The sequence below is a fragment of the Salmo trutta genome, chromosome 39 (genome assembly GCF_901001165.1).
Source record: "Salmo trutta chromosome 39, fSalTru1.1, whole genome shotgun sequence".
Classification (NCBI taxonomy): Eukaryota; Metazoa; Chordata; class Actinopteri; order Salmoniformes; family Salmonidae; genus Salmo; species Salmo trutta.
The window spans coordinates 9,186,333-9,208,275 of NC_042995.1; the positions used below are offsets into that span (position 1 = coordinate 9,186,333).

Genomic DNA, 21,943 nt, shown 5'->3' on the forward strand with positions numbered 1-21,943 from the left:
ATTTTAATAAAGTGGCCTTTTATTGTCCCCAGCACAAGGTGCACCAGTGTAATGATCATGCTGTTTAATCAGCTTCTTGATATGCCACACCTGTGGATGGATTATCATGGCAAAGGAGAAATGCTCATTAACAGGGACGTAAACAAATTTGCGAGAAATAAGCTTTTTGTGTATTTAGAACATTTCTGGGATTTTTAATTTCAGCTCATGAAACATGGGACCAACACTTTACATGTTGCATTTTATATTTTTGTTCAGTGTAGTGAGACAACCTGAACCTGTCAGTCGATAATGGGTTGCTAAAAATCAACATTCACTACAACAGTTTAAACTACTATCAACTCCCGGGTGGCTCAGCGGTCTAAAACACTGCATCTCAGCGGTCTAAAACACTGCATCTTAGCGGTCTAAAACACACTGCAGTACCTGGTTCGACTCCACGCTGCATCACATCCGGCTGTGATTGGGAGTCCCGTAGGGACTAGTAAAGCTGCATGAACTGTCAAGTCTCGACATGTCCTGGGCGATGGAGAGAGGGAGATAGCTGTCTATCAAAATGTTTATACAAGCACTGAAAGCTGGCCAGGCACCAGGAAAGCACCCCATCCATCCACCACCACTAAACCTTGTACCAGCTGCTTAAAAAAGCAGGAGAAAAGGAGAAAAAAATTTATTCGGACATCTAATGTACAGGATTTCCCATGTGCATTTTTTAAAATGTAACCTTAAGTGTGTCCGGATTCCCGCGCAAATGCCAGTATGCATTCTAAAAACGGTGGAAAAGGCAACATATGATAATAACACAACTGATGGCAGTTGCTAACTACTGTAGCTAACTAGCCTCTGTAGCTAGAAAGCAATGCTAAAGAGATTGCAAACGGGTTAGCAAAACTAGCCAAACAAAAACATTTTGTTCTAAATATTAGCTAGTTGACTAGCATTTGAGGCCAGCAAACAAATTCCTCACATGCGAGGAACGTATTTCCTCTAACGTTATACTGAAAAGGTGCCTCTCGGTCACAAAACAAGTTTTCTGGAGACTTGTGGGAGTGCTGATGACGTCGCTCACTGTTGGCGCTTTTGGTAGCCGAATTGCATCCAGACTGATGAGAAACCCACACACAATTGTTGTGACTTTACTTTCATTAATCTGATGAGTGTTATGTACCTAAATCAACAAACGTTTTAATTGTTACTCGATTAAATTAATCATGTAACAATTAACTCATTAGGAATTTGGGGCACCATGAGAGCGGTTGTTTAAAAGAGTTAACATCTCCCGAATTAAACTCTAAAAAGGTATTTACCTATCACAACCATAAAACAGTCAACATATTAATCATAACCTCGTCTCATATCATCATTCTGTACAGTGGTAACCTTCTGCATCTGCAAAAACCCCAGCCTTACTTATGATTCAGCACTATACAAATTGGTTAAAATATTTATTTACTAGCTAACTAAATGATAACACAGGATAAACATACACACTTAATACATAAGAAAAGGTCCCTAGCGGACTGACACAATATAGTGGAGTTTTTTTTACAAAAGGAGAGAGAGAGAGAAAGCGACACTTATCATTGATATATTTTAGAAACTATTCTCACAGTAATCATATACTTTGCAGACGAATCGCCGCCCGTTTGGAGTAAGAAATCTTGAATGTATTTACATGTGAATGCCTTCGTTCGCCGTTTATCTGTCGGAACCAGACCTTCTTAGGAAGGGTGTGCGGCTTTTCCCGCAGCACGTTTGTAAGGCTCTGATTGTCCAAAAGGGTTTCCCCCAAAATGAGTTCCAGCACCTATTTCAGTCCAAGTCAAGCAATGAGATTAAAATCACTCCACCACTTAATTTTCATCTTAGCTGGTCTGAGAGTACTGACGAGGCTTCTCTCCTTTATGTATACGTTGGTGTGTTTTTAAGTTGCTCTCTTGAGAGAAACTCTTCCCACAGACAGAGCAGTAGTAAGGCTTCTCTCCTGTGTGTATACGTTGATGTGTGTTTAAATGGTTCTGTTGAGAGAAACTCTTCCCACAGTCAGAGCAGATGTAAGGCTTTTCTCCAGTGTGTGTTCTCAGATGAACTCTTAGATCAAATGATGTTGTGAAGCATTTTCCACAGTCACAGCAGGAGTAAGGCTTCTCTCCTGTGTGTAGACGTTGGTGTTTCTTGAAGCTGCTCTGTTGAGAGAAACTCTTCCCACAGTCAGAGCAGATGTAAGGCTTTTCTCCAGTGTGTGTTCTCTGGTGAACTTTTAGATCAGATGATGTTGTGAAGCATTTTCCACAGTCACAGCAGGAGTAAGGCTTCTCTCCTGTGTGTAGACGTTGGTGTTTCTTGAAGCTGCTCTGTTGAGAGAAACTCTTCCCACAGTCAGAGCAGACATAAGGCTTTTCTCCAGTGTGTGTTCTCTGATGAACTTTTAGATCATACGATGTTGTGAAGTATTTTCTACAGTCAGAGCAGGAGTATGCCGTCTTTTCTATGTGTATACGTTCATGTGATTTTAAATGGTTCCGTTGAGAGAAACTCTTCCCACAGTCGGAGCAGTAGTAAGGCTTCTTTCCTGTATGTATACATTCGTGCGATTTTAAGGTACCCAAACGGGAGAAATTCTTCCCACAGTCACAGCAGGAGTACGGCTTCTCTCCTGTACGTATACATTGGTGTGCTTTAAAGCTACCCTGGTGGGAGAAACTCTTCCTACAGTCAGAGCAGAAGTAAGGCTTAATTCCTGTATGTATACGTTTATGCAATTTTAGGGTACCCAATCGGGAGAAATTCTTTCCACAGTCAGAGCAGGAGTATGGCTTCTCTCCTCTATGTATACGTTGGTGTGCTTTTAAGCTACCCTGGTGGGAGAAACTCTTCCCACAGTTAGAGCAGATGTAAGGCTTCTCTCCAGTGTGTGTTCTCTGATGAACTGTTAGCTCAGATGATGTTGTGAAGCATTTTCCACAGTCACAGCAGGAGTACGGCTTCTCTCCTGTGTGTAGACGTTGGTGTTTTTTTAAGTTGGTCTGTTGAGAGAAACTCTTCCCACAGTACGAGCAGGAGTAAGGTTTCTCTTCTGTGTGCACTCTCTGATGAATTGTCAGAGCCTTTGATGTTGTGAATCTCTCCCCAGAGTCAGTACAGGAATACAGATTCTCTCCTGTGTGGATTTTTAAGTGTATTTTTAGCTTTGATAGAAATGGGAAAATCTCCTCACAATGTGGGCAGTGGTGAGACCTCTTAGCTCTGTGATCTTCCTTCTGTTGCTCTCTGGATGTAGAGAATGTCTCAACATGGTCTCCTGTGTGAACAACATCAAAAGAACCAGTCAGTTGGTGTGATATACAGTACCAGTCAAAAGTTTGGACACACCTACTCATTCAAGGGTTTTTCTTTAACAATTTTCTACATTGTAATACCAAAAGCGTGCAAAGTTGTCATCAAGGCAAAGGGTGGCTACTTTGAAGAATACAAAAGATAAAATGTATTTTGATTTGTTTAACCTCTAGGGTATGTGGGACGAAATCGTCCCACCTACTCAACAGCCAGTGGAATCCCATGGCGCATTATTCAAATACCTTAGAAATGCTATTACTTCAATTTCTCAAACATATGACTATTTTACACCATTTTAAAAACAAGACTCTCGTTAATCTAACCACACTGTCCGATTTCAAAAAGGCTTTACAACGAAAGCAAAACATTAGATTATGTTAGCAGAGTACCCAGCCAGAAATAATCAGACACCCATTTTTCAAGCTAGCATATAATGTCACAAAAACCAAAACCACAGCTAAATGCAGCACTAACCTTTGATGATCTTCATCAGATGACACTCCTAGGACATTATGTTATACAATACATGCATGTTTTGTTCAATCAAGTTCATATTTATATCAAAAAACTGCTTTTTACATTAGCATGTGACGTTCAGAACTAGCATACCCACCGCAAATTTCCGGTGAATTTACTAAATTACTCACGATAAACGTTCACAAAACACATAACAATTATTTTAAGAATTATAGATACAGAACTCCTTTATGCAATCGCGGTGTCCGATTTAAAAAAAGCTTTTCGGCAAAAGCACATTTTGCAATATTCTGAGTAGATAGCTCGCCATCACAGGCTAGCTATTTTGACACCCACCAAGTTTGGCACTCACCAAACTCAGATTTACTATAAGAAAAATTGGATTACCTTTGCTGTTCTTTGTCAGAATGCACTCCCAGGACTTCTACCTCATCCACAAATGTTGTTTTGGTTCAAAATAATCCATAGTTATGTTCAAATATACTCTGTTTTGTTCTTGCGTTCAAGACACTATCCGAACGGTGACGTGCGGACGCGTATCATGACAAAAAAATTCAAAATATTCCATTACCGTACTTCGAAGCATGTCAAACGCTGTTTAAAATCAATTTTTATGCGATTTTTCTCGTAAAAAAGCGATAATATTCCAACCGGGAGACGTCCTTTCCATTCAAAGACACAAAATCTAAAATGGACTCTTCACATGCAGGCGCGCACCCGTCTCATTGTTCTCAGATCGACCACTTACCAAATGCGCTACTGTTTTTCAGCCATGGACTGCAAAGTCATCATTCAACGTTCTGGCGCCTTCTGAGAGCCTATGGGAGCCTCAGAAAGTGTCACGTTACAGCAGAGATCCTTTGTTTTCAATAAAGAGAGTGTAGAAGGCCAAGAAATGGTCAGAGAGGGCACTTCCTGTACAGAATCTTCTCAGGTTTTTGCCTGCCATATGAGTTCTGTTATACTCACAGACACCATTCAAACAGTTTTAGAAACTTTAGGGTGTTTTCTATCCAAATCAAACAATTATATGTATATTCTAGTTTCTGGGCAGTAGTAATAACCAGATTAAATCGGGTACGTTTTTTATCCGGATGTGAAAATACTGCCCCTTACCCTAGAGAGGTTAACACTATTTTGGTTACTACGTGATTCCATGTGTTATTTCATAGTTTTGATGTCTTAACTATTATTCTACAATGTAGAAAATAGTAAAAAATAAAGGAAAACCCTTGAATGAGTAGGTGTTGTCAGGATTCACCTAGGGATCATGATTTGGGGCTGTACAAATGTTTGATGTATTAGAATAATTGATTATGCTTATGTTATATTAATAGAAGGGGAGGGGTTATAAGACCCCCTCCCTCCTTACATTTATATGGTTTTAGACTACAGATTAACAATATATATATTCATTGTAGAAGTTTAGTATTGTTCTACAGTTGTATTTTAGTTCTCTCTCTGCCTCATTATAAAGAGGCCCCTCTTAGAAATGTGTGAGTTAGAACTCTGCAGGGGAGTGAAGGAGATAAGACTAGGAAAACATTCCACAATAAATCAACTTTGGGGGAAGAGGACATTTACTGCTAAGTGTTTAGCTAACAATAAAGGCCCTGTTTATACAGCTTTGTAGGCATGGCTTTGGTTCCAGGAGTAGAGGATGATAACGTAGGCAGTGACATCATCAGGGCGCGACTTAGGGTTTAATAAAACAACTGGAGACCTTTTGTTTGATGCAGAACTTACTCAGAAACATGCATTCTATGTTCCTGTTTGTCAACTTCTGTCTGCAATTGCATTAATAAAGGTTTTTGAATTATTTAATTAAAGATATTGTTATAATGCTAATTTCACCAATGAACCAATGATTGACAAGGCAGGAAGTAAGGAACGAACCCTAACAGTGTGTCCAAATTTTTGACTGGTACTGTACTTATTTTATGAAGCTACACCTGCATTGCTTGCTCTTTGGGGTTTTAGGCTGGGTTTCTGTTAAAGCACTTTGTGGTCAACTGCTGATGCAAAAAGGGTTTATAAAATAAATGTATAAGTGCTTTACAGAAACCCAGCCTGAAACCCCAAACAGCAAGCAATGCAGATGTAGAAGCACAGTGGCTAGAAAAAAACTCCCTAGAAGGCAGAAACATAGAAAGGAACCAGGCTCTGAGCAATGGCCAGTCCTCTTCTGGGTGTACTGGGTGACATATATACTCATATCAGTAGGCTGTACAATACAGGGGAATACAACTATTCTAAAAGTGGGTAACAGCCGGGGTTGGGGTCAATTCCATTTAAATAACAGTCCATTCAGAAAGTAAACCAAATTCCAATTCCACATTTTCCTAAATGAAAAGCATTGAAGAGAATTGGAATTTTAGTGTATTTCCCAAAATATCCGGAATTGACCCGAACCCTGGTAACAGTTGAAGGCAAAATGAGTGAAAATAATTATCCATAATCATCGTCCACTCACTATCACAAGGGTTAGTAACAACACAGACTCATTTCATAGAACTTTAAAACACTGGCAGTTTGTCTACTTCACTTCTTTAGTCTACTCTCTGAACACTCCAGATAACCCAGTTGTTCAGGGATGTGTGATGTCAGAATCACAGAATTCAACCTAGCAATAGACTGGGTCATAACTTATGGAGGTCTAATTTATGAAGATAACTTATAGTTAGAACCTGCTGTTACCATGATTAACAGTTGTCCTAATCTTCTCCTCCTCTTCTTCATCTTTAATGTTGACATTCAGCTCCAGTGTTTGACTGCAGTCTTCCAGCTTCACTGATGTCATCTCTGGATCCTGCAGTGCAAACTGGGCTCCACTGTCACAATCAGGACCCAGTAACTGTAGGTTTGGACTCAGTGTGGAAGGAGAGAGGAGGGCAGGGTTTGTCTTCACTGTTGATGTTACCGGCCTCAGAATTATTCTGAGTTGGCCTGTAGTAATAAAGACAAACAGAAAACAAAATCTTGACAGTTCTGGAGCTTTCTTTATCCTCAAAATATATTCTCTTTTTTGGTGTTCAATTATCTCATTTCAATAGATCAGGTAGCTAAACATTGACAACAAAACATTCATTCAAATCATTAGACAAAATTCACCCTTTAAATTACACAAATAAGAGATGGATCTAAATGTACAGAATGGTTACCTGGAGGAAAATGAGGGTTATGCTTTTCAATGTCAGTCAAGGGGAGGGTTTAGTATTGTTTTAATCTAGTCCAGAAGAGGGTCCTGTCATTTATAATTGATGAAATGTCAATATTTCTCAGTGTTTAAGAATTAGTTGCTTATTAGGCTTTATAAACTGGGTTGGCTGACAGCCGTGGTGTATCACACCATATACCACGGGTATGACAAAACATTACTTTTTACTGTTCTAATTACATTGGTAACCAGTTTATAATCACAATAAGGCACCTCAAGGGTTTGTGGTATATGTCCAGTATATCAGGGATAAGGACTGTATCCAGGCACTCCACAACAGCCCTTAGCCGTGGTATATTGGCCATATCACAAACCCCCTCTGGCCTTAACGCTTAAATATATCAATGTGTGGCCGATACCGCCCCTCATCTCTGATTCTCTGCTGGGCTCACAATATCAAGTTATACTGTATTTCTAAGACAGTTGCTGGGATGGTGTAAATACAACTAGGCTGCATTACACACTGCAAAAGGTTATTCCAACCGTGAGCCCCGACTTGCTCTGCTTGTTGAGCCAAAACTTGATTTTTTTAATGGTGCCTAACCAATGGCTGTGCTGTGTCGGCCTATCCTAACCAATGGCTGTGCTGTGTCGGCCTATCCTAACCAATGGCTGTGCTGTGTCGGCCTATCCTAACCAATGGCTGTGCTGTGTCGGCCTATCCTAACCAATGGCTGTGCTGTGTCGGCCTATGGTGGCAGTTGAGGAAGAGAGTGAAAGGCTTCTTCACATTTTGTTGTTGTTGATTAGACCTAGTCCCCCCAAAAAATACACTATGTTGCTTGCGGACTAGCCTATTCCTCCACCCACCATGCACTCTTTAAATAGCCTACCTCCATGTCAGTGAAGGGCTGTTGAGTTAAAACCCAGACTCTACTTGAGGGGTTATGCCATAGGCCTCTTTTATTGAAGATGTCAAAAAGCACAGGCCTACACCTTGTTAGATTAACATGACGAAAATCTAACTGATCTGATTATATCAAGGGATGTATAACAGTGTTTTGGTCAGCACTGCTTTACGCTAGAAACAAGCTGACAAATAACCAGGAAAAACGTGACTTCGTTTCTTTGACATTCAGAGGCTGAGATACAACCTTCTATAGCCCAGGAGACAAAACAAAAAGAAATACACAAATCTCACTAATCTAATTCTGTCACTACCAATGTATTAAGCTATTCACTTTCTGTACAATAGAAGATGTTTAAACCCAGACAGCTTTTAGGGAAATACTTGTTGGGTTAAAGACACAGAATGAGAGTAGCCAGCAGTTAGAGATTTACATTTCTCTGCTAAAAGACTCTGGATGGTCGATCCGATGTCTGAAGTGGCCATACAGCATTTACTGCAGATGCATCCTCTGCAGACATCAGAGCTTTCATATTTATTGCGCTTAACGGAGCAGAGCTGTTGTCAAGGAAGTGAGTTAGAGTTTATACTGGGCCTCCCACCCCACCAATCATGTCAATGCGGAGCCCTTCACATTGTTACAAAACTTGAAGAGGCACACGGCGATGCGTTAGGAGCTTGATTTGACCTCTACCTCCGTGGGTTCAGAAATTTTGTCACACCCTCCCTAAGAAGCTTCCCAACACATTTTGGGATCAAACATGAATTGGCTTTTATTCTGTCTGGAGTGGAGAGGTAGGCCTAACTATTTAAAGTACCAGGATCAGATGGTCTCGCATGTAATTATTAGTAAACCGGGACAGTTTCGTTGTAAACGAGACACATTGATTTGGCATTGGAGAAATATAAGATGAACACACAGGCTTCTCTCTGTCCATTCTTAGCCTGTGTGGTATTAAAACATTCTCTCTGTCCATTCTTAGCCTGTGTGGTATTAAAACATTCTGCTAATACGTAAAATGACCTAGACTTGCATGAAATGTTTATAAAAGGCTGTTTTTTTCTCAGACCTGCAAATACGATGATAGATTCATAGGATGATTTTACCATAAAAGAGATCTATCCACCCTTACTCTTGTTCACAGTGGTCTGTGAACCCACAACCTCCTGGCCCGCAGCCCTGTATGCTATCAAAATTCCTGCGTTGCCTTACAGGATGAAGAACAGTTTCTAAAATGGCATATCTAAAGGCTCTGGTCTGTCCAATAAGTGAGGGTAAACATGTTCTCTACTATCCACTTTGTTTTCATAATTATTTTGGCTACAGGGGATACTTTTTTAATTTTCAGCGTTCAGGGAGGGTTTGTCTATTTTCCTTTCAGATGTCCTTATTAAAAATAATGTTCACTACCTAAGTGCAGTTAATCTATAGTAGACTTCCTAAATTCACAAATTACTAAATAAACAGGTACTTACTTCACTCAGGTACTTACTTCACAAACCGATTGTATTTCCCATTCATATTATAGTAACAATTCTAGATAAATATAGAAACTGAACGTGTGTGAATATTGTTACAGTGACATGTAGAAATCAGATGAACATGACATTCTGCTTCTAAACAGTAGAACAACCCTGAAATTGTCTCTCTGGTGCATCTGCACTGCCTGCAAGTCTATTGACTCAGACCGAGAGGCGCCGCCATTTTACCAGCTCCTGAACATATCAAATAAAATACTCAGAAATCTAAAATCAATTGATTCTTTATGAAATTAGATTATTTCGTCAATGTAGATTCATTCACTCTGACAAACCCAGTCTAAACTTAGCTAGTTAGCTAAATGTGACTTCTAAAAGTATATTTAATCACGTTCTTCATTCACTCGGTTTAGCACAAAAATAACACGTCATAAAACCTTTAACAAACGCGATAATACCTTGACGGATTTGTTACCTAACATGTTACGACATGTTCTTTCGATATTAGAAAGTTTAAACGTGCTAATGCATACCTTTAGTAATACTTTTGAAACAGACACACAAGCTATAGTCTTCAGAGAACAATTGTGTCTGGAGCCTGCCCGGAACTTCCTGTTCCCCGACTATCAAAGCGCAACAGGACTTCTTCTCCGGTGGGTTTAATGGTGGTTGGCATTCAATATCTTGCATTAGTTTATTTAGTAAATATTTTCTTAACTCAGGTGTTGCAAGAAGGCCAATAAGGGTACTATATTTGAAAGACAGGGTCCTGAAAAAGAGACGTTTCTTTTTTTCCCCGAGTTCATGTTCTTATTTTTACTGGTCAAGCTATAACTGAAGGAGCCAAATAAACGCTTTTTGGTTGTAATCAAGCTCTGACTTCACTACTTGTTTTGACCAGGGACCATAGTCTGATAGACTTCGTACCTTGTGCTGATTATTTGAATTAAACACACCGTCAAGCAGTAGGAATTGAATAGTTTGTCTGGTTCAGATCATATGAAATGCTCAGCCTCCGGCAGATTACTCCTCTACTTTACTGAGAGAGAACACCTGATTGTTCAACTACTTGAATTAACATGGTTGTTACGAGAGAGAGGGAGGGAAAGATGGAGGGAGAGAGGAAGACAGGGAGTGACAGAGAGAGGATGGGGGAATGGAGAGAGGGGAGGGGAGAGGGACAGCGAGGGAAATAGAGAGAGAGAGAGCGACAGATGCAGGATAAATTTGATTGAATCTGTTCTGTGGAGCCCTCCTCCTCCTCATCCCCTGTTCTGTGGAGCCCTCCTCCTCCTCCGGGCCCCCTGTTCTGTGGAGCCCTCCTCCTCCGGACCTCCTGTTCTGTGGAGCCCTCCTCCTCCGGACCTCCTGTTCTGTGGAGCCCTCCTCCTCCTCCGGGCCCCCTGTTCTGTGGAGCCCTCCTCCTCCAGGCCCCCCTGTTCTGTGGAGCCCTCCTTCTCATCCCCTGTTCTGTGGAGCCCTCCTCCTCAGGGCCCCCTGTTCTGTGGAGCCTTCCTACTCCTCCTCCTCCTCATCCCCTGTTCTGTGGAGCCTTCCTACTCCTCCTCCTCATCCCCTGTTCTGTGGCCTCTCCCCATATGAAATCTGTAATTACAACTAATGAATTCATGCTCAGGATTCATTGAAGATGGCTATCATATACTGGGTAGATTAATTATGCTTCAAGGTTGGATCTGGATAGGAGAAGGAAAACGGAAAGTATCTGAAAATGAACAATGTGTTGAACTCAATACACAACTTTTGACCTGGGCCCTATGCACTTTATAGGGAACCCTACAGCTACAGCCACACATGTCAGTACAGGCCTGAGTACAGTCTGAACAGCCCGTTGTCATAGCAGCCACACCATCAGTAGGTCAAGAACTCACTGTTAAATCCATTATAAAAAAATATAAAAAATGGAAAGAATATGGCACAACCGCTACTTCTGACTAGAGAAGGCCGTCCACCAAAACTCAGTGACCGGGTAAGGAAGGTATTAGACCGAGAAGCAACCAAGAGGCCAATGGTAACTATGAAAGAGCTGGAGAGATCCACAGCTGAGACGGGAGAAACCGTCCACGGGACAACTACTCACTGGACATTCCACAAAGCTGGGCTTTATGGAAGCCTGACGAGAAAAAAGGCAAGACCTGAATCCAATTGAGAATCTGTGGCAAGACTTTCAAATTGCAGTTGACTAATGTTCCCCATCTAACTTGATAGCACTTAAGACATTTTCCCAAGAAAAATTGGCAAAAATTGCAGGATTCAGATATGCAAAGTTCTTAAAGACTTACCCAAAAAGACTCACAGCTGTAATTACTGCCAAAGGTGCTTCTACTAGGTATTGACTTGGGGGGTGAATACTTATGCAACCAACATGTTTTGTTGTTCTTTGTTTTGTAACACAATAAAAAAAAATAAAAGTTGAATATCTCATTCCATCTCATGGACATTAATATGAAGTTAGTCCCCCCCCTTTGCGGTTATAACAGCCTCCACTCTTCAGGGAAGGCTTTCCACTAGATGTTGGAACATTGCGGGGACTTGCTTCCATTCAGCCAAAAGAGCATTAGCGAGGTCGGACACTGATGTTGGGCGATTAGGCCTGGCTCGCAGTCTGCGTTCCAATTCATCCCAGAGGTGTTTTATGGGGTTGAGGTCAGAGCCCTGTGCAGGCCAGTCAAATTCTTCCACACTGATCTTGACAAACCATTTCAGTATGGACCTGGCTTTGTGCACGGGGGCATCATCATACTGAAACAGGAAAGGCCCTTGCCCAAACTGTTGCCACAAATTTGGAAGCACAGAATTGTCTAGAATGTCATTGTATACTGTAGTGTTAGATTTCCCCTCACTAGAACTAAGGGGTTTTGCCCGAACCATGAAAAACAACCCCAGATCATTATTCCTCCTCCCCCAAACTTTACAGTTGGCACTATGTATTCGGGCAGGTAGCGTTCTCCTAGCATCTGCCAAACCCAGATTCGTCCGTCGGACTGCCAGATGGTAAGGCGTGATTTATCATTCCAGAGAACGCGTTTCCACTGCTCCAGAGTCCAATGGCGGCGAGCTTTACAACACTCCAGCGACGCTTAGCATTGTGCATGGTGATCTTAGGCTTGTGTGTGGCTGTTCGGCCATGGAATCCCATTTCATTGAAGCTCCCGACAAACAGTTATTGTGCTGACGTTGCTTCCAGAGGCAGTTTTGAGCTTGGTAGTGAGTGTTGCAACCGAGGACAGACAATTTTTATGCGCTACCACTTTGCGGCTGAGACCTTGTTGCTCGTAGATGTTTCCACTTCACAAGAACAGCACTTACAGTTGACTGGGGCAGCTCTAGCACGGCAGATATTTGACGAACTGACTTGTTGGAAAGGTGGCATCCTATGATGGTGCCACTTTGAAAGTCACTGAGCTCTTCAGTAAGGCCATTCTACTGTCAATGTTTGTCTATGGAGATTGCATGGCGGTGTGCTCGATTTTATACACCTGTCAGCAACGGGTGTGGCTGAAATAGCCGAATCCACTAATTTAAAGGGGTGTCCACATACTTTAGTATATAAAGTGCAGTTTGTACCTTCTTAAGTATGTCAGGGCTTGACATTATCTTTTTTGCCACTTGTCCAAATTATCTTTACTTGTCCAATAGTTAAAAATACTTCTCTGAAACTGAAAATTCTGTAGTCGTAAAAAAATAACTATTGACAGATGAAATTTGATAATTCTTGTTATTTTAATAACAGTGTACAACCCCTGACTCTCCAACAATATGGAAACTATAACAAACTGAATCTGCAGACCATACAGTACATCAGTGAGTTTATTGACGTTTTCCTTTGTGGGGCAGAACTGATGAATTACCGTATAATAGGAATAGAATAACAACCTATGCCAGGCTAATTAAAGCTGCTAGACGTGTGTTAACCTCACAGTAGAAACATACATAGATAAAGAGATCATCTCTAAAACACAGTGATTAAAATGTCACAGAACACAATGAAATTTAAGTCCAGTGAATACCAGTGAATACGAAGCAATTTATATTTTATAACAGATCATTTACTTATGAATGATGTATGTGGTGGAAGCTAAATATAAAACAGTACCGGCACCTATTTCAGTCCAAGTCAAGCAATGAGATGAAAATTGAGTGATGGAGTGATTTTAATCTTAGCTGGTCTGAGAGAACTGATGAGGCATCTCTCCTTTATGTATACGTTGGTGTGTTTTTAAGTTGTTCTGTTGAGAGAAACTCTTTCCACAGCCAGAGCAGATGTAAGGCTTTTCTCCAGTGTGTGTTCTCTCATGAACTTTTAGATCAAATGATGCTGTGAAGCATTTTCCACAGTCACAGCAGGAGTAAGGCTTCTCTCCTGTGTGTATACGTTTGTGTTTTTTTAAGCTACCCTGGTGGGAGAAACTCTTCCTACAGTCAGAGCAGTAGTAACGCTTCTTTCCTGTATGTATACGTTCATGTGATTTTAAGGTATCCAATCGAGAGAAACTCTTCCCACAGTCAGAGCAGTAGTAAGGCTTCTCTCCTGTGTGTATACGTTGGTGTGATTTTAAATGGTTCTGTTGAGAGAAACTCTTCCCACAGTCAGAGCAGGAGTACGGCTTCTCTCCTGCATGTATACGCTGGTGTGCTTTAAAGTTACACAGGTGGGAGAAACTCTTCCTACAGTCAGAGCAGAAGTAAGGCTTCTCTCCTGTGTGTATACGTTGGTGTGATTTTAAATGGTTCTGTTGAGAGAAACTCTTCCCACAGTCAGAGCAGGAGTACGGCTTCTCTCCTGCATGTATACGCTGGTGTGCTTTAAAGTTACACAGGTGGGAGAAACTCTTCCTACAGTCAGAGCAGAAGTAAGGCTTCTCTCCTGTGTGTATACGTTGGTGTGATTTTAAATGGTTCTGTTGAGAGAAACTCTTCCCACAGTCAGAGCAGGAGTACGGCTTCTCTCCTGCATGTATACGTTGGTGTGCTTTAAAGTTACACAGGTGGGAGAAACTCTTCCCACAGTCAGAGCAGATATAAGGCTTTTCTCCAGTGTGTGTTCTCTGATGAACTGTTAACTCAGATGATGTTGTGAAGCATTTTCCACAGTACGAGCAGGAGTAAGGCTTCACTCCTGTGTGCACTCTCTGATGAAGTGTCAGAGCCCTTGATGTTGTGAATCTCTTCCCACAGTCAGTACAGGAATACAGATTCTCTCCTGTGTGTATTTTTAGGTGTACTTTTAGCTTTGATAGAATTGGAAAATTCTCCTCACAATGTGGGCAGTGGTGAGACCTCTTAGTTCTGTGATCTTCCTGCTGTTGCTCTCTGGATGTAGAGAATGTCTCAACATGGTTTCCTGTGTGAACAACATCAGAAGAACCAGGCAGTTGGCGTAATATACAGTACCAGTCAAAAGTTTGGACACACCTACTCATTCAAGGGTTTTTCTTTATTTTTACTATTTTCTACATTGTAGAATAATAGTTAAGACATCAAAAATATATTTTAGATTTTTCATAGTAGCCACCCTTTGCCTTGATGAAAGCTTTGCATTCTCTTAGCCAGCTTCATGAGGAAGTCACCTGGAATGCATTTCAATTAACAGGTGTGCCTTGTTAAAAGTTCATTTGTGGAATTTCTTTCCTTCTTAATGCATTTGAGCCAATCACCTGTGTTGTGACAAAGTAGGGGTGGTATACAGGAGATAGCCCTATTTGGTAAAATACCAAGTCCATATTATGACAAAAACAGCTCAAATAAGCAAAGAGAAATGACAGTCCATCATTACTTTAAGACATGAAGGTCACTCAATATGGAACATTTGAAGAACTTTGAAAGTTTCTTCAAGTGCAGTCACCAAAATCATCAAGCGCTATGATGAAACTGGCTTTCGTGAAGACCTCCACAGGAATGGAAGACCCAGAGTTACCTCTGCTGCAAGGGATAAGTCAATTAGAGTCAAGTGCACCTCAGATTGCAGCCCAAAGAAATGCTTCACAGAGTTCAAGTAACAGACATCTCAACATCAACTGTTCAGAGGAGACTGCGTGAATCAGGCCTTCATGGTCGAATTGCTGCAAGGAAACCACTACTAAAGGTCACCAATATGAAGAAGAGAATTGCTTGGGCCAAGAAACACAAGCAATGGACATTAGACCAGTGGAAATCTGTCCTTTTGGTTCCAATCGCCGTGACACGTGGTGTGGGTGAACGGATGATCTCCGCATGTGTGAAGCAATGGAGGTGGTGTGGGGGTGCTTTGCTCGTGACACTGTCAGTGATTTATTTCAAATTCAAAGCCACACTTAACCAGCATGGCTACCGGTGTGCCCTAGTAAGAAGACCACTTTGTGCAGCGCACTATCATCTCCAATGTAAATAACATGAGTAAGTCTACCTGATAAGCATTAAAAACAATCAAGCAACCTAAAAAAGTGCTAAAAAATAGCCCATATTAACATGTGAGACGAATAAACAAGGTCCATGAAGTCAATAACTTGCTTGTAACAGATGACATTCATACTGACTATCTCTGAAACTCACTTAGATAATACCTTTGATGTTACAGTGGTAGCAATACATGGTTATAACATCTACCGAAAAGACAGAAATGCCAACGGAGGCGGTGTTGCGGTCTATATTCAGAACCACATTCCTGTAAAGCTTAGAGACGATCTAATGTTAAATACTGTTGAAGTAATATGGCTACAGATTCATCTGCCTCACCTAAAGCCCATTCTGGTGGGAAGCTGCTATAGACCACCAAGTGCTAACAGTCAGTATCTGGATAATATGTGAAACATTGACTGGCTCTCATCAAGCTGTCCACTCAACAAAAACATCTAAATGTAACCAGTCAGTCAACCTACCAGGGTTGTTACAAACAGCACAGGAATGAAACGTATTGATCACATCTTCACTAATGCTGGAGAAATGTGCTTTAAAGCAGTATCCAAATCTACAGGATGTATTGATCACAATATAATAACCATATCTATGAAAACCAAAGTTCCAAAGGTTGGGCCTAATATAGTGTATAAGAGGTCATACAATAAGTTTTGTAGTGATTCCTCTGTTGGTGATGAAAATAATATTTGCTGGTCTGTGGTGTGTAATGAGGAGCAACCAGATGCTGCACTTGACACATTTATGAAATTGATTATTGCAGTTACTAATAAGCACACACCCATTAAGAAAATGACTGTAAAAACTGTTAAATCCCCTTGGATTGATGAGGAATTAAAACATTGTATGGTTGAGAGGGATGAGGTAAAAGGAATGGAAAATAAGTCTGGCAGCCCAACTGATTGGTAAACGTACTGCAAATTAAGAAATCATGTGACTAAACTAAATAAAAATAAACTATACTATGAAACAAAGATAAATTAGATAAAGAATGATAGTAAAAAGCTTTGGAGCACATTAAATTACATTTTGGGAAAAAAAGGCCACTCGGCTCCATCATTCATTGAATCAGATGCTCATTCATCACAAAGCCCACTGATATTTCCATTTACTTTAATGATTTTTTCATTGGCAAGATAAGCAAACTTAGTGATGACATGCCAGCAACAAACCCTGACACTACACATCCAAGTATATCTGACCAAATTATGAAAGACAAGAAATGTACTTTTGAATTCCGTAAAGTCAGTGTGGAAGAGGTGAAAAAAGTATTGTTGTCTATCAACAAATGACAAACCACCAGGGTTTGTCATTGTCAACAAATGACAAACCATCTGGATGGGAAATTACTGAGGATAATAGCAGACGATATCCCCACTCCTATTTACCGCATCTTCAATTTAAGCCTACTAGAAAGTGTGTTCCCTCAGGCCTGAAGGGAAGATAAAGTCATTTACTGGCTCAAATAGCCAACCAATCAGCCTGTTAACAACCCTTAGTAAACTTCTGGAAAAAAATTGTGTTTGACCAGATACAGTGGGGGGAAAAAGTATTTGATCCCCTGCTGATTTTGTACGTTTGCCCACTTACAAAGAAATGATCAGTCTATCATTTTAATGGTAGGTTTATTTGAACAGTGAGAGACAGAATAACAACAAAAAAATCCAGAAAAACACATGTCAAAAATGTTATGAAATGATTTGCATTTTAATGAGGGAAATAAGTATTTGACCCCTCTGCAAAACATGACTTAGTACTTGGTGGCAAAACCCTTGTTGGCAATCACAGAGGTCAGACGTTTCTTGTAGTTGGCCACCAGGTTTGCACACATCTCAGGAGGGATTTTATCCCACTCCTCTTTGCAGATCTTCTCCAAGTCATTAAGGTTTCAAGGCTGACGTATGGCAACTCAAACCTTCAGCTCCCTCCACAGATTTTCTATGGGATTAAGGTCTGGAGACTGGCTAGGCCATTCCAGGACCTTAATGTGCTTCTTCTTGAGCCACTCCTTTGTTGCCTTGGCCGTGTGTTTTGGGTCATTGTCATGCTGGAATACCCATCCACGACCCATTTTCAATGCCCTGGCTGAGGGAAGGAGATTCTCACCCAAGATTTGACGGCACATGGCCCCGTCCATCGTCCCTTTGATGCGGTGAAGTTGTCCTGTCCCCTTAGCAGAAAAACACCCACAAAGCATAATGTTTCCACCTCCATGTTTGACGTGGAGATGGTGTTCTTGGGGTCATAGGCAGCATTCCTCCTCCTCCAAACACGGCGAGTTGAGTTGATGTCAAAGAGCTCTATTTTGGTCTCATCTGACCACAACACTTTCACCATTTGTCCTCTGAGTCATTCAGATGTTCATTGGCAAACTTCAGACGGGCATGTATATGTATTCTTGAGCAGGGAGACCTTGCGGGTGCTGCAGGATTTCAGTCCTTCACGGCGTAGTGTGTTACCAATTGTTTTCTTGGTGACTATGGTCCCAGTTGCCTTGAGATCATTGACAAGATCCTCCCGTGTAGTTCTGGGCTGATTCCTCACCGTTCTCATGATCATTGCAATTCCACGAGGTGAGATCTTGCATGGAGCCCCAGGCCGAGGGAGATTGACAGTTCTTTTTGTGTTTCTTCCATTTGCGAATAATCGCACCAAATGTTGTCACCTTCTCACCAAGCTGCTTGGCGATGGTCTTGTAGCCCATTCCAGCCTTGTGTAGGTCTACAATCTTGTCCCTGACATCCTTGGAGAGCTCTTTGGTCTTGGCTATGGTGGAGAGTTTGGAATCTGATTGATTGATTGCTTCTGTGGACAGGTGTCTTTTTTACAGTTAACAAGCTGCGGTTAGGAGCACTCCCTTTAAGAGTGTGCTCCTAATCTCAGCTCGTTACCTGTATAAAAGACTCTTGGGAGCCAGAAATCTTTCGGATTGAGAGGGGGTCAAATACTTATTTCCCTCATTAAAATGCAAATCAATTTATAACATTTTTGACATGCGTTTTTCTGGATATTTTGGTTGTTATTCTGTCTCTCACTGTTCAAATAAACCTACGATTAAAATTATAGACTGATCCTTTCTTTGTCAGTGGGCAAACGTACAAAATCGGCAGGGGATCAAATACTTCTTTCCCCCACTACAATGCTATTTCACAGTAAAAAAAAATGACAACAGAATTTCAGCACACTTATAGGGAAGGACACTCAACAAGCACAAAACTTACACAAATAATTGATTGGTTAACCTTTCTGGGCCCGGGGGCAGTATTGAGTAGATGGGATGAATGAGGTGCCCAAATTAAACTGCCTACTACTCGGGCTCAGAACGTAGGAAAAGCATATTATTAGTAGATTTGGATAGAAAACACTCTGAAGTTTCTAAAACTGTTTGAATGATGTCTGTGAGTATAACAGAACTCATATGTCAGGCAAAAAACCTGAGAAAAAATCCAACCAGGAAGTGGATTGTAGTTTTTCAAGACTGGGCCTATTCAGTATACAGTGACTTAGGGTTCAATTTGCACTTCCTAAGGCTTCCACTAGATGTCAACAGTCTTTAGAACGTGTTTCAGGCTTTTGCAGTCAACAGAGAGCGAACAAGACCTCCTGGAGTCTGATGACCGAGAGAATGATATGGCCTCAATTACGCGCATTCACGTGAGGGGTAGCTGTGTTCCATAACGTTTTTCAAGACATTGGAATCGTCCGGTTGGAATATTACTGAAGTTTTACGTTAAAAAGGCCCTAAAGATTGATGCTTTACAACGTTTGACATGTTTCAACGAAAGTAAATATAACTTTTTGTCGTGAAATTTTCGGCGCGCTTCCTACATTTGGAGTAGTTTACTGAACTCGCAATCAACAAGGAGGTATTTGGACATAAATGATGGACTTTATCGAACAAAACAACATATATTGTGGACCTGGGAATCCTGGAAGTGCCTTCTGATGAAGATCCTCAAAGGTAAGTGAATATTTCTAATGCTATTTATGATTTTAGATGACTCCAAAATGGCGGGTATCTGTATTGCTCGATGTCTTTTTCTGAGCGCCGTACTCAGATTATTGCAAAGTGTGCTTTCCCCGTGAAGCTTTTTTGAAATCTGTCACAGCGGTTGCATAAAGGAGATGTTCATCTATAATTCTTTGAATAACAGTTTAATATTTTATCAACGTTTATGATGAGTATTTCTGTAAATTGTTGTGCTGATTCACCGGCAGTATTGGAGGCAAAATATTTTTTGAACATCACGCGCCAATGTAAAATGGGGTTTTTGGAAATAAATATGAACTTTATCGAACAAAACATACATGTATTGTGTAACATTGAGGAGTGTCATCTGATGAAGATCGTCAAAGGTTAGTGCTTAATTTTAGCTGTATTTCTGGTTTTTGTGACCCCTCTCCTGCTTGGAAAATGGCTGTGTGGTTTTTCTTGTGTTGGCACTGTCCGAACATAATCTAACTTTATGCTTTCGCCGTAAAGCCTTTTTGAAATCGGACAATGTGGTTGGATTAAGGGGAGGTGTATCTTTAAAATGGTGTAAAATAGTTGTATGTTTGAGAAATTTGAATTATGACATTTTGTTGTTTTGAATTTGCCGCCCTGATATTTCACTGTCTGTGTCCCGCAGGTGAGAGGCTAGCGTCCCACGTAGCCCATAGAAGTTAAGAGAAATTGATGATAAAATGATTGTCTTGTCAGACTTCAGTGCAGTTTTTGACATTATCGATCATAGTCTGCTGCTGGAAAAACTTGTGTTATGGCTTTACACCCCCTGCTATAATGTGGATTAAAAGTTACTTGTCTAATAGAACACAGAGGGTGTAATTTAATGGAAGCCTCAAAAAGAATCTAGGTAGAATCAGGAATTCCCCAGGGTAGCTGTTTAGGCCCCTTGCTTTTTTCAATCTTTACTAACGACATGCCACTGGCTTTGAGTAAGGCTAGTGTGTCTATGTATGTGGATGACTCAACACTATACACGTCAGCTACTACAACGACTGAAATGACTGCAACACTTAACAAAGAGTTGCAGGTAATTTCAGAGTGAGTGGCAAGGAATAAGTTAGCCCTAAATATTTATAAAACTAAAAGCATTGTATTTGGGACCAATCATTCAATAAACCCTAAACCTCAATTAAACCTTGTAATAAATCATGTGGTAATTGTTGGATTGTGAACTGTCATGGTCAAAACATAATGTCCATAATAAAGCACTGCTCTGCATTCTTAACAGCACCATCAACAAGGCAGGTCCTACAGGCCCTAGTTTTGTCGCACCTGGACTACAGTTCAGTCATGTGGTCAGGTGCCACAAAAAAGGACTTAGGAAAATTGCAATTGGCTCAGAACAGGGCAGCATGGCTGGCCCTTGGATGTACACAGAGAGCTAATATTAATAATATGCATGTCAATCTCTCCTAGCTCAAAGTGAGAGGTATTGACATGTTGAATGCACAGAGCTGTCTGTTTGAACTACTGGCACACAGCTCGGACAACCATGCATACCCCACAAGACATGCCACAAGAGGTCTCTTCACAGTACCCAAGTCCAGAACAGACTATGGGAGGTGCACAGTACTACATAGAGTCATGACTACATGGAACTCTATTCCATATCAAGTAACTGATGCAAGCAGTAAAATTAGATTTTAAAAAAATGATTAAAAAAAAACACCTTATGGAACCGCGGGGACTGTGAAGCAACACAAACATAGGCACAGACACATGCATGCATACGTACACGATAACGTACGCACTATACACACGTACAGTCCCTTTTAACAGTATTCATCCCCATTGGCGGTTTTCTTATTTTGTTGCATTACAACCTGTAATTTAAATAGATTTTTATTGGATTTAATGTAATGGCTATACACAGGCTATACACAAAATAGTTTAAATTGGTGATGTGAAATGAAAAAAATTACTTGTTTCAAAAAATTACAAACGGAAAAGTGGTGCATGCATATGTATTCACCCCCTTTGCTATGAAGTCCCAAAACGAGATCTGGTGCAACCAATTACCTTCAGAAGTCACAATAATTAGTTAAATAAAGTCCACCTGTGTGCAATCTATGTGTCACATGATCTCAGTATATTTACACCTGTGCTGAAAGGCCCCAGAGTCTGCAACAGCACTAAGCAAGAGGCACCACCAAGCAAGCAGCACCAT

General features: G+C 40.8%; 1 protein-coding gene across 1 annotated transcript; it reads right to left on the reverse strand.

Annotated features, from left to right (window-relative positions):
- Positions 1 to 218: 218 nt before the first annotated feature.
- On the reverse strand, positions 219 to 3,251 carry LOC115179545 (zinc finger protein 658B; the record flags this gene model as incomplete). Its single annotated transcript, XM_029741168.1, has 1 exon — positions 219 to 3,251. A coding segment is annotated over one exon (1,386 nt), but the record flags the coding sequence as incomplete, so codon positions are not given.
- Positions 3,252 to 21,943: the final 18,692 nt, after the last annotated feature.